At 39.0% G+C, this 14,094-nt stretch overlaps 1 protein-coding gene across 1 annotated transcript in view; it reads right to left on the bottom strand.

Annotated features, from left to right (window-relative positions):
* Window positions 1-14,094, bottom strand: part of KLHL32 (kelch like family member 32) — a gene marked incomplete at its 3' end in the record, with an annotated part of 186,161 nt that overhangs the window by 131,783 nt on the left and 40,284 nt on the right. Inside the window, exon 3 of the mRNA XM_082669375.1 lies at window positions 544-651. Within this exon, the coding sequence (XP_082525501.1) occupies window positions 544-651 (108 nt within the window). The remainder of the gene's footprint in view (window positions 1-543; window positions 652-14,094) is intronic.

The following is a 14,094-nucleotide window of genomic DNA, read 5'->3' as shown; positions in this document are numbered from 1 at the left end:
CATTTAAAAAAAGAAAGAAAACGAATGTTCTCTGAAGATTCCTATAAATCCTATAACAATTTTAATGATGAGCAACTTTGGCTTTCAAACCATCACATTCTAATCTATTACTTGAGTCCCTGATCCTGAAATGTATGTCGAGGACAGGGTGTCAAGATGCTAGATGGAGCTCTTTACAGGTTTAGATGGTTTTTTTTGGGGGGGGGGGGCGGGGAGTGTTCTTGTTTTTAAGCCAGTAAAGCCATGATTGAGTCACTGAGCTGCAGTGATGACAATGAGAATTCAAGTTATCTTCCAAACTCTTTCCCACATAATAATTCTTCAGGATATTTTAAAATTACACCAGCAAGCAACTGAGCTAAGATTAAAATATTTAAGATCAAATTATTTTACTTACCTTTCCATTATTTTAGTTGTAACCTTAAGTAGATGTAAAACGTTTTTTAACCTCAAAGTGAGTAACAAGAAAAATAACATGAATAATCTCCTCTGTTTAGGTGCAGTTAAAATGTTATGCCTCTCAGGTGACGTATGGTACCATACCTGTCCTGTGTATGCAAATTCCAGAGCTTGCTTTAAGCCGAGGCTGGTCACACCGTGTAAATTCACCTCGTCGGCACCACTTTCCACCATACAAAGACTGAACATGGCCTGAGGTGGGAGAGAAAGGAAGACAGTTACGGGACTTAAAAAGCAAGAGAACAAGACAAAGTCCTAGAGAAACTAGGAAAGAAAAAAGTTTTACAAGTTAAAGACTGATTTTGGTTTTTGAAATGCTTCTGCAAAACTTCCTTCACACAAGCCCCTGCAAATCACTTTGCTGTCCAAATAGTTAACAGTAACACACAGATGGCTCTGCACACATCATACACAGAGCGGCGCTGAATCCCACAGCTGTTCTCTGGGGTGACTTGTGTTGAGGCTCTCTCCCTGAACTCATTCTCTCGATCCTGGCGTCCCACAGCTAACTTGATATGGGTAGCATTCCCGAACATTCTTGCCATAAGACATGGAAAGTAGTGCCTTGCCTCCTGACTTCTCTGCCCTTTTTTCTGCCTCACCTCAAGGACGCATCTCATCCTTCTCATCTGCCATAGATCACACCCTCTATTCCAGTGGTTCTCAAAGTGTGGCCCCTGGGTCAGCAACATCAGCATCTCCTGGGAACTCCTTAGAGTACAGATTTATGGAGCTCCAGCCCAGACCTACACAATCAGAAATTCAGAGTGGGACCCAGCAATCTGGGTTGTAATGGGCCATCCGAGACACTCTGATGCTTACCTGAATTTGAGAACCACTGTCTAAGTTATTCAGTGAAACTCAATTTGCCTCCAAACCAATTCTCAAAATGGCCAACTTACTGAAAATCAGTTTGTCAAATGAAAACTTTGAAATTTAAAAAATGCAGGAATTTCCTGGTGGTCCAGTGGTTAGGACTCCACGTTTTCACTGCTGAGGTTACGGGTTAAATCCCTGGTCAGGGAACTAAGATCCTGCAAGCCATGCAGTGTGGCCAAAAATAAATAAATAAAATAAAATGAAATAAAATTTAAAAAATGAAAACTTACCAAGTTAAACAAATGAATGGGCTCCCCCCCCCCAAAATAAAGAAACCACACTAATCTGTACACCTTTAACAAGTTTGACTTAACAGGTAATAGAGATAATATTCAATTTTGGGTCACTCATTATGAAATACACTATTTAGAAAAGTGTACATCTATGTAGTGAAGAATTAACCTTACCCAAAGGGAGGTCTGGCCTTTGCCTTTGGTTTCTGGAAGGTAATCTAGGCCTTTGGAATATCCTGCCTGATAGGAGCATCCCTGTCAGGGGCTTTGGCCACTGACAGTCTAACGATATGATTTATGACAGGAGCTTTGGTCCACACCGTAACAGCTGTGACCTAGTGGGAAGCAGCCACATAGCACAGGAAGATCAGCTCGGTGCTTTGTGACCACCTAGAGGGGTGGGATAGGGAGGGTGGGAGGGAGGGAGACGCAAGAGGGAAGAGATATGGGGACATATGTATATGTAAAACTGATTCACTTTTTTATAAAGCAGAAACTAACACACCATTTTAAAGCAATTGTACTCCAATAAAGATGTTTAAAAAAAAAAATAGAGGGACAAGAGACTAAAGGTATTAGTCTGACCTCCAAGAGAGGCTGGAGATGAAAGGTCAGCCACATAGGCAGTCTGTGACTGAGCACCAATAAAAACTCTGGACACCAAAAACGAGTGAGCTTCCCTGCTTGGCAGTCCTCTGTGCTTCCTGTCACAGAGCGTGGTCAGGAGGGGGTAACGCAATGACTCCACAGGCGGAAGAGGGCCAGAAGCCCCATATGTGGTTCCCTCCTGGACTCCGCCTTCTGTGTCTCTTCCCTTGGCTGATTATGATCTGCATCCTTTCCCTGTAATAAGCCACATCTGTGAGTACACAGCCTTCAGTGAGTAATGTGAGTCTTTCTAGAGCATTACCGAACATGAGAGTAGTTTCAGGAATCTCAAACTTGCAACTGGTGTCAGGAATAAGAGAAGTCTTGAAGGGATTGTCTCTTCCGATTTTGCAGTTTGGCTAACTTCTTAGAAGTAAAACAAAGATCAAAACGAACAAACAAACCAACCCTCACTGTTCTATGTGACAGTATTTAAGTTCATACCAAATCTTTTTAATTTTAAAAAGTCATTTTTTTGTTTTGCAAATGGATTAATATTCATCTTCTAGCAATTTTTTATTCTGATAAATTCATTTTTGATTCTCAAAATTCTTTACATTTTAAATTAATATGTATGGGACAAGTGGTTTTAATTGATGGTCCATTATTCTTTCTGGAGGTCCTCATTTCTATCTCACACAGTAGAGTTGTAAGTTTCATAATGAATAAGATTCTCTTTGATAACTTCTAGTTAACCTTTTAACTGTTAGAAATACACAATTTGAGAAATTTTGTAAAGAATATTTTAAATGCTTATAATTTGAGAAACTAAAAAATAACATTCAAAGTATCCTAAAGACACTGGGAGTATGTAACATGTAACATATGCAATTATATTTGCTATATTAAATAGCAGACATTCAGAATATATTTAATTCAAAAATTCCCTTTATCATGAATAAATGAAATCTAACATTCCTTAAGAAGCTGTTAAAGGTGAATGGCCAATATGGTAAATTTGACAACTTGGTTAGTGAGTTGATCTGACTTCCCACTGATGCCACTGGCAGTTAAGGTTAAGAACACTAGACTCGAAGTCACATAATCCTTGGTTTATTGAAGTACAGTGATTAGAAGCAAACACGTAACCAAACAATTCTGAGTCTGAACACTGCCAAGTGACTAGGAAAAACACATACCTTCTCTGTGATTCAGTTTTCTTATCTGAAAAATGGGGCTAAAGATTGTACCCACTTCATGAACTTTTGGAAGATTATATGATAGTACATATAAAGTACTAAATACAGTGCCTGATACATGGCAAGCTCTTAGAAAAATTTATATTTGATGATAACAATGAAATAGAATGAAGTTTCTCTTATGTATTCTCTGGTTAAAAGGATTGACATATCGGAAGTATTGGTTCTGAGTTTTGTTTGTTTTTGCTTTGTTTTGTTTTTTAAATCAAGTATAGATAAAAAATGCTATAGATAAAAAATGCTAATAGGAAACTGACTTAATGTTAAGTGGATTCTGCTTATGCATTTGTAGAAGATCTGAAATTTCAAAATTAAAAAGCACAGGTCACAATAAAAAACTTTCAATCTGTCTAATTCTAAATTTGATTCTAGATTTCGTATACCTGCTTTTAAAAGAAACTGAAAGAAACTTCAGCTGTTTTCAGTGTCCATTTTTTATTATATGAGTGTTTCAATTTTTAATATTCCCCACATTAATTTCTTTTTTCAGGTCTTCCAAGTTGTAATTGCACCTGATATGGTAACTAGCTGCTCTCCATCAACCCATATACAGAGGAGGACAGAAATGATTCAAACTGCAAAAAAATTATCTGGGTTAATGAAGTGGAAAAAGTTCCTGAGAGCAAAGGTTAAATAAGAGAACACGCGGCCAAGGGAGTTTTTTGAATCTGCTTTCATAAGGGTCTTTTGGGATTGACATGTACACACTACTATATTTAAAACAGATAACCAACAAGGACCTACTGTACAACACAGGGAACCCTGCTCAATATTCTGTAATAATATAAATGCGAAAATAATTTGAAAAAGAATATATATATGTATAACTGAATCACTTTGCTGTACACCTGAAACTAACACAACATTGTAAATCAACTAAAGTCCAATATAAAATAAAATTTTTTTTAAAAAGCAACTATGGCAAAACTGGCATAGAACAGGTATCTGTCCTCAACCAGAGACTTGTGAACTACTGAACTTGAAACCTGGCTTAGCAGAGTTAGGGAAAGAATATAACCCCTTAAATAATGTACATACATATTTGTACATGTTTGTATAAGCAACAAAGCAACACCAAATTGGTCACTGTGGTTATGTTATAGAGTATGAACTGTAGAGGATAGGAAGAGACCATTTACATATAGTATTACTTGGATCATTACCATGAACATGTGTTACCTGTGTATTTCTAACACCGGTCTTTTGAAACTTTGTTTTATTTTTAATGTTCAGGGTTGTACAGGAAGACACATATGATTCAAATCCTGGTTCTATAACCTACTTTGTCATGTGGGCGACTTACCTTGAACATGTGACCTTTGGCTAATTTGTTAACTTTTCTGAACCTCAGGCCCTTTACCTGTACATGGGGATCATACCAACCTCACAGGGTTGTCTTGAGGTTTAGATACAATTATGCTTAATGTCAAGAGTAATACCTGGTACATAGAAGGTGTTTAATAAACAGAAATTCTTATTCTAATAATCCAGGCTGATTGTCCTACTCTCCCATGCCTCCCTTTGATCCCAATTGGAATGAGAGCTAAGAAACAAACGCCCCCCCCCCCGCCACCACCCTCTGACCAAATCCATTCCTTTCTAAGACTTTCCTATTGACGATTTTCACTCAAAATTCCTATGTCTGGCTGCAGGACTTCACGTTCACCACATACTCCTACACCCTACTTTAAGGACTGACACCATCAGAGAAACCATCACCCCTATTTCTAAAAACACCTAACTTCCATTCTGATATCATATCATAGAGTCTTAGAAATTTAATGTTACAAATTTAACATATAATTTTTAAAAATTAGAAAAACTGGTTAATTAAAAGATAAAAAGGGAGCTATTAAATCAAGGTCAATGTCTTTTAAGTTTAATAAACTTAGAAGGTACCTCAATTAGGAAACGCCTCATTGGATACCACCAAAGTGAGGAAGAACCCCAGCCATTTGACACAGCAAAACACCAGCTGCCTAGGCTGCCTGAGCTTGTGAAACAATGTCTGGAGACCTGCTAGAGACCATGGGGAAGGACAGAGACTCCTTTGGTAGCAGAAAAGGTGGTAAGACCAAGGGTGCTACCTTTTAGCATCAAACTTACTGAAAAGGTAAACTGTAATATACATGAAAGTGAGTACCATATTTGTCTTCTTCACCATGGAGCCCCTAGACACTAGCACTGCATGCATGCAATAAATACAGGTCAATGAATGAATGAATGAATGAACTGAGAAACTCTTTAAAAATTCAGCTGCAATGTACAAATCCAGCTGTTGTACATTGTCATAAACAAAAATAATTCGACATAAGAAAGAATTTTCTGGATATAAGGTGCTTTAGACACTGGGATTAAAAAGTAATGAAAGTTAAGCAGAAAGAATATCTACCAAATGAGTTCAAAGCTAGACATTTAGAAAAAAGTAAGAACATATGGCAATGTCCTCTATTAAGCCACAACATTCTGCCAAAGCATGGGAGGGTTCTGCTTAGAAATAGGAAAACACTGCAGAGACTCCTTGGTTCACACTGTTTTGTCTTTGGGAGAGCCTTGGCCAGGCTGAGATTTACAGTCATCACAGCTTACTTTCGGCTGATAATGTACTGCAACCACCACAAATCTTTCTAATGGAAAACCCAGTTTGTGAGGACGCAATCCCCTTTAAGTGCCTACCACAGAGAGAGTTGTGGATTTATAGCGTCACTCCTCCTGTACTTCATACAGAAATGACACAAGTTGAGTCCTAAAATCACAGTACATGAATTAAGTTTCCTTGGGTCACATTAGTTGTCATGCAGTCATAAGATGAGCTACAACCAATTTTAGGTTGGTATATTATGCCACAAAACTGACCGATAGCAATTCTACTACAACCTCCAAGGTAAGTAGAATGACGGATGATAGACTTTGTGAAGCACTTAAAGTTGGTGAAATATGATCTTTTTTACCTGGTAAACTACACATAGCTTTGGAGTTGCACTGGATATGGCAAGATGTACTGTGAATCCGCATTTGATTAGGAACACAAGTGATTTCACAGATGAAATAACTGGATTGTTTGGGGGCACATTCAACCCTTATCTTTTATGAGAGAGATAAGTAAAAGTAAACAAACATGTTTTAGGAGTTATTGAAAAGAGCAACTTGCAATGATTGTGGCAGATCCAGCCTGATCCCTTATGCCTTTTATATGTTATATAATTAGTGATGTTTACAATGGCCATGAGGCATTACAGAGATATGAGCTAACCTCTGAATTAACAAAGATTACATTTTGCTCAATTTAGTGTTAATGGTGATTATCCTTTATTGCGTTTTGGTTATACCTCACATATAAAATAGGTAGTAAGTCTCAGTTAATGAGACTGTTCAATTAACCACAATAGTCCATTTCCCTGACATTAAAGAGAAAAGGGTCCTGACCACAGTTGAATTGGACTATTTACCTTTTTTATCTCACAAATGCAAAAGCAACCCAATCCATTTGAGGTGCTTAATGGCCTGAAAGAGTGGGGATGCTTGACTGAAGGGTATTTTTCCTCTATACATTTATAGCTGTTTTAATTCTCCCTCAAACAATATAGTAATACTCTCAGAGAATAAAATGTCATGACAAATAAAAACAGTAAGGTTATATTACTATAAATATAATTAGGCATAAAAATTAATATTTCTGAAATACCAGTTTCCCCTCACCTTAACCATATAAAGAAAAATCTACCTTATATGCTAAAAACTGTGAAACATTTTGGTTTCCCCAACATCTTCAAATATGTAGCCTGTTTATTCAAAGAATCTAACTGTATTTCACAGCTTCGCTCTTGGCACAGTTACTTCTTAAATTTAACTGCATAGTGATAATGAGCCCTTCAAAACCAGCATGATTACGGCCTCTCCTATTTCTCCTTAGAATTCTCCTCCTCCTAGATGTGGCCATATTTCAAACTACTTAGGTCTTCTGGGGGAGTATGGAATGGAATGGAAAAAGGACACAAATCAAGTTGTTCTTTTCTTAGCTAAAGGGACAGGACATATGAAGGCCAGAAACTGTTGCCCAGCATGAAATCAGGTTATCCACGTACGGTATTTATCTTTATCACCTGTTAGGTACTCTGGAAAATGACACCCACACATCTGGCTTTAGTGTTGGGTCACCCTCTCAGATCCCTCATTCCTCTGGTGCTTCCCTTACTTTCTAGTCTATAGTTATATCCCATGGGTATGGGATTTCAATACTTCACTACCCCCCATGTAAAGAAATCCATTATTCAGGGGCTTCCCTGGTGGCGCAGTGGTTGAGAGTCCGCCTGCCGATGCAGGGGATGCGGGTTCGTGCCCCGGTCCGGGATGATTCCACATGCCGCAGAGTGGCTGGGCCCGTGAGCCATGGCCGCTGGGCCTGCGCGTCCGGAGCCTGTGCTCCGCAACGGGAGAGGCCACAACAGTGAGAGGCCCGCATATCGAAAAAAAAAAAAAAAAATGCATTATTTTATCTTTAACTATCTTTCAGATATTTAGGGATAGCACTTTTCCTTTTCCTTATTGAATATACTTGGTAAGCTATTGTTGGATGAATCTTTCCTATGTAGAGACCTTTTGGTCTATCCTCATATGGCAGCCAGTGGCACTATCTTGCCTTTCAAAATCTACTAAGGGCACAATGACTAAGACCAAACATGGATTTTCTGCATTTTGACAACTGTCCTAAGGCAGAATTTGGGGTCCGCGTGAAGGAGTGACCAAGCAGATGTGATATAGATTCTACAGAGTGAAGTAAGTCAGAAAGAGAAAAACAAATATCGTATATTAACACATATATGTGGAATCTAGAAAAATGGTACAGATGAACTGGTTTGCAAGGAAGAAAGAGAGACACAGATGTATATGGACACCAAGGAGGGAAAGCTGGGGGGGAGCTGGTGGAATGAATTGGGAGATTGGGATTGACATATATACACTAATATGTATAAAATAGATAACTAATAAGAACTTGCTGGGCTTCCCTGGTGGCGCAGTGGTTGAGAGTCTGCCTGCCAATGCAGGGGACACGGGTTCATGCCCCGGTCTGGGAAGATCCCACATGCCACGGAGCAACTAGGCCCATGAGCCACAGCTGCTGAGCCTGCGTGTCTGGAGCCTGTGCTCCGCAACAAGAGAGGCCGCGACAGTGAGAGGCCCGCACACCACGATGAAGAGTGGCCCCCGCTCGCCGCAACTAGAGAAAGCCCTCACACAGAAATGAAGACCCAACACAGCCAAAAAAAATAAAATAAAATTAATTAATTAGTTTTAAAAAAAAGAATGTCAAGGCAACCCAATCAAAAATTGGGCAGAAGACATGAATAGACATTTCTCCAAAGAAGCCATACAGATGCAAATTAAAACAACGAGCTATCCCCTCCCACCTACCAGAATGGCTATCAACAAAAAGTCTACAAACAACAAATGTTGGTGAGGATATGGAGAAAAGGGAACCCTTGTACACTGTTGATGAGAATGTAAACTGGTGCAGACACTATGGAAAACAGTATGGAGCTTCCTCAAAAAACTAAAAATAGAACTACCACATGTTCCAGGAATTCCATTCCTGGATATATATCTGGAAAAAATGAAAACACTAATTCGAAAAGATACATGCACCCCAATGTTCACAGCAGCACTAGGTACAATAGTCAAGACATGGAAGCAACCCAAGTGCCTGTCAACAGACAACTGGATTAAGAAGATGTGGTATATATATACAATGCAATATTACTCAGCCATTGAAAAGAATGAAATACTGCCATTTGTAGCAACACGGATGAACCTAAAGAGTATTATGCTTAGTGAAATAAGTCAGTCAGAGAAAGAAAAATACTGTATGATATTACTTATATGTGGAATCTAAAAAATAATACAAATGAATGTATATGTAAAACAGACTCAGATATAGAAAACAAACTGGTGGTTACCAAAGGGGAGAGAGATGGGGAAAGAGACAAATTAGGGGTATGGGATTAACAGATACAAACTGCTATATATAAAATAGATAAGCAACTATACTGTATAGCACTGGGAATTATAGCCATTATCTTGTAGTAACCTATAATGGAGAATAATCTGCAAAAATACTGTATCACTATGCTGTATATCTTAAAATTTTAATCGCAAATTTCAACAGTTCCTCTTTCATTTTTAATGTCCTCCCTTAATATCTTTTTCTTCAACATGCTAACATAAACACAGGCACCCAGTCCAGCTGTGCCATCTCTTTTCAATCTTTCATTTTATCCATCACTTTGGTTTGACAGCTGCGAGTCAGGCAATACACATTGGAGCCACTCGCCCCCTGTTAGGCGTTCACACACAGGAGGGCAAGAGGCCCGGCTAACACATGGTTTCCTCTAACTCCATTAGTTGCTAAGCAACCACTTCACTTGAACCTTCCTGATCCAAGGCAGAACAGGACAGTTTAATATGAAGTGTTCAGGTCATCCCATTGCTCATGTTTACCCCTTCTGCAAACACACCTGATGCTTTGTCCATGCAGGCTACATGAAAAGTCTCTACATCTTACAAAATGGGGAAAAAAAGAGTTTAAGAATAATCCACAAGAGCTGAAATACCTTTCAAAAGTAAACAGATGGGGCTTCCCTGGTGGCGCAGTGGTTGAGAGTCCGCCTGCCGATGCAGGGTACACGGGTTCGTGCCCCGGTCTGGGAGGATCCCACGTGCCGCGGAGCGGCTGGGCCCGTGGGCCATGGCCGCTGGGCCTGCGCGTCCGGAGCCTGTGCTCCGCGACGGGAGAGGCCACGGCAGTGAGAGGCCCGTGTACAGCAAAAAAAAAAAAAAAAAAAGTAAACAGATGAAGAACTTCTTTTAATCCTATGAAAATGTATATATGCATAGATATATAATTTTTAAAGTGATATGAATGATTTGATATGAAAATCTCTCATATGACTTTAGAGTCACATCTCTCTAAATGAGAAGAATACTGGTAATTCAACCCTTCAGGAATCCAGGCATGCAAGCCCCAAACCCAATCAACATCAGATGAGCTAATTAAAAGCAACTGATTCAGCAAGCAGCTGGATCATCCCAGAGTGGACAACTCATTTTGAATCCGTTTTTTTGTTTTTTGTTTTTTGTTTTTTTTGCGGTACGCGGGCCTCTCACTGTTGTGGCCTCTCCCGTTGCGGAGCACAGGCTCTGGACGCGCAGGCTCAGCAGCCATGACTCATGGGCCCAGCCACTCCGCGGCAATGTGGGACCTTCCTGGACCGGGGCACGAATCCGCATCCCCTGCATCGGCAGGTGGACTCTCAACCACTGCGCCACCAGGGAAGCCCTGAATCAGTTTTTTATAACAATGATAAACAGAAGCAGGGCATATCTATATATTCCAATAATTTTTTACAATGATTCATCAGATTCACATGATTAGCCACTTTGTCCCTCTTTTATAAAACATCCATCTTTGCTCAATACTCAATCTCCAAAGGTTTAAAATTTTCATCAGCTTCATTATCCTTCAAACATGTGTTCTTGTTCTTTCCGAGGAAGCTAAGGTTGACTGTATTACTGTGATTAAATAAGCATTAGTGAAATTGTGATTTTAAATAAAGCAGCATGAAAGTCATAATTTAAAAGTCAAAAGTCATAATTTAAAATTTAAAAGCATAAAAAAATATGGCAGAAAAAGCGAAAAAAATCTTTCAATACAAACTTAACTACATATAAAGAGCTTAGCACAATGACTGCAGAGAGTAAATGACAAAAAATTAGCTATTATTATTACAAGAATTTATCTAGCTTCGTAGTATTTATATTCAGTAGAAGTGAACCAGTTTAAATAAAGGAATAAAATGCAGATCAGAGTTCACCATTCTCCATTCACTATAATGAACACAGTGCACTAACAGCACAATAATGAAATTAATAGTTACCTAATCTGAAATGTTAATGATTTCTCTGGCATTGATGCAAATCATTTTAAAAGAGGATGTGACAAAGATTGTTTAGAGGCTCTCAGTTTTCTATTTAAAAAGGAAATAACATTTGATCACTACCACTATTAACTGGTACTTCGCCTTGAATTGACAAAGGGAATACTGTTTATGATGAACGTGTTCAGTTTCAAAAGGAAATTATGAATCCATTTTCATTTAAAAAACAAAACAAAACCCCACACACATACTCCTATCCCACAGTATATCTAAAAGCAGCCTTCTCCTAGTTATTCAACAACTACAGCTTCTATAACAGACAGATGTGTAGCTGTTCATTGTCAGCCAGGCAATTAATGCTTATCGAACATCCACCGGGTGTGAGGCTCCCTAACACACTGTCTATAAAATGTCAGATTGACTGCTTAATTTGGCTTTGCTGAATGTCAAGCCCATCGTTAATGATGCTATGTTTTTCTGGCTAAATTTAAAAGCTAGTTCATGAGGCCTCTTCTTGGCTGATATTAACTAAATGACTAATCAGCAGATACAGGTTGCAGAATGCCAACATCTACTCACAGACAACACATGATTATCACTGAGGTGAGAAACTGAACACATTTTCAACTGTGGGTAATTTTTGTCTATTTCTATGGTTCCTTGGAACTATGTTTGTTTGTAGATTGTTTTTAAAGTCACAACTGCCTTAAGAAAAGAAAAATCTATTGCAGCACTTTAGGTGCCTCTTCAGAACCAGATTCTGGTATTTTTGGAGTTGAAGGGAAGTTGAAGGGAAGCAACCAAACACTACCACATTAAGTCCCAACTAATTAGCCAAGGACTCTAAAACTTATGAGTACCTAGCTGTCCAGTTTTCCTGGGCTCTTAATTCCCTGTTGGCTTCAGGTGATACTGCATATGTTAGACTAGGCCAGTTGGATCCAAGAAAACAGCAAGGTGCCTGCTGGGCCACAAGTCTTTTGGATTCAGCATTTAAGTTTCCTTTCCAGCAGTACATATCCACTAAGAATCTAAGAAGTTCCATGTTGGGGAACTGGTATAACCATCACTCTCCTAGTTTTTAACTCAACTTCAGCATCAGCAATGTCATATTCTCAAGTGTGAGAAGAAAACAGAGTCAGTGCCCTAGTGTCTCTGAGCTGTCCTTCTGCTCCCCACCTTCACACCAGCTATTATACAGAAGATCTGTATGGATAATAACAAAAATATTATTCAGTCTTCATGAAAATCACTTTTACTTGTGAAAGTTGAAACAGGTATCACTGCTCAGTTCTGTATTTACAACTGTACCTGTGGACCCAGGTATCCTTGTCACAGCTGAATAAATCCCAGAGGTGAAAAAGCTTTTGCTGACTGGACCTATGACTCCAAAAGTTTAAAAAAACTAAATGGTGGCTTTTGTCTTTACAATTTTATAGCTGCATAAGTATTACATAAATATAGTCTTCTTTAAAAATAAGGTTAAAGTCTTACTTCCTAAGAAAGTAATATTTGAGCAAAGATCTGGAAGGGGTAAGGGAGCAAGTTATGTACTATCTAGGAGAAGAGTAATGCAGGCAGAGGGAACAGCTGTGCAAAGGCCCTGAGGTGACAGCATGCCAGGCATGTCTGAGAAACAGCAAAGAGGCCAGTGTGATGGGAGTGGAGAGAGAAAGGACAAGAGTCATAGGAAGGAGGCCTAATGAGGTAGAATCATGTAGACCAAAAGACATTGGCTTTTACTCTGAATGAAAGCGGAAATCATCAGAGGGTGTTGAGCAGAAGTGATATAATCCAACTTGCTTTCAATAAGATCACTGGGGCTGAAGTACTGAAATAGACTCCAAGGGCTCAAGGATTAAAGTAGGAAGACAATGTAGGAGGATACTGCAAAACTGTAGGCCAAAATGATCCTGGCTTACACCAGGGTGGTAGGAGCAGAAGTGGTTGGAGTCTGAATATATTTTGAAAGTAGAGCCATGGAGCTTGCTGGTAGTTTGGATGCAAGAGAAAGGAGTCATGAATTACCCAGCAGTTTGGGGCCTGCACTAACTATAGAGTCACTGTTAAACTGAAACGGAGAACACTGTGCAATAAGCAGGTTTGTGGGAAGAAATTGGGAGCTTGACTGGACACAGATTTGTGATGCCTCTTAAACATCCAAGAAGAGATGCTGAGCAAGCAATTGGATATACAAGTTATGGATTTTAGAGGAGGGTCCTTTCTGGAGATATAAATTTTGAATTTATTATCTGTGATGATTGAGTTTATCTGTCAACTTCATTGGGTCACAGGGAGCCCAGGTATTTTGTCAAACATTATTCTGTGTGTTTCTGAGAAGGTGTTTCTGCAAGAGATTAACATTTGAATTGACAGAGTAAAACAGATTGCCCACCCTAATGCAGGTGGGCCTCAAACAATCAGTCGAAGGTCTGAACAGAACAAAAGGCTGAAAAAGAGAGGATTCTCTCTGCCTGACTGCCTTCAAAAAGAGATGCTGGCTTCTTCCTGCCTTTGGACACAAACTGAAACATTGGCTCTTCCTGGGGCTGAAGCCTGTAACTTACAGACTGAAATTACATCTTGGGTCTCTAGCTTGCTGACTGTATAGATCCTGGGACTTGTCAGCCTCTGTAATTACATAAGTCAATTCCTTATAATAAATCTCTTTATATATATAAAATCCTATTGGTTCTGTTTCTATGGAGAACCCTAACTAATATATCACTTTATATTATATATATG

The sequence above is a fragment of the Grampus griseus genome (genome assembly GCF_964374135.1).
Source record: "Grampus griseus genome assembly, chromosome: 13".
In the NCBI taxonomy this organism is placed as follows: domain Eukaryota; kingdom Metazoa; phylum Chordata; class Mammalia; order Artiodactyla; family Delphinidae; genus Grampus; species Grampus griseus.
The sequence above is the reverse complement of the archived record's forward strand: the minus strand, read 5'-3'. Positions and strand labels throughout refer to the sequence as shown.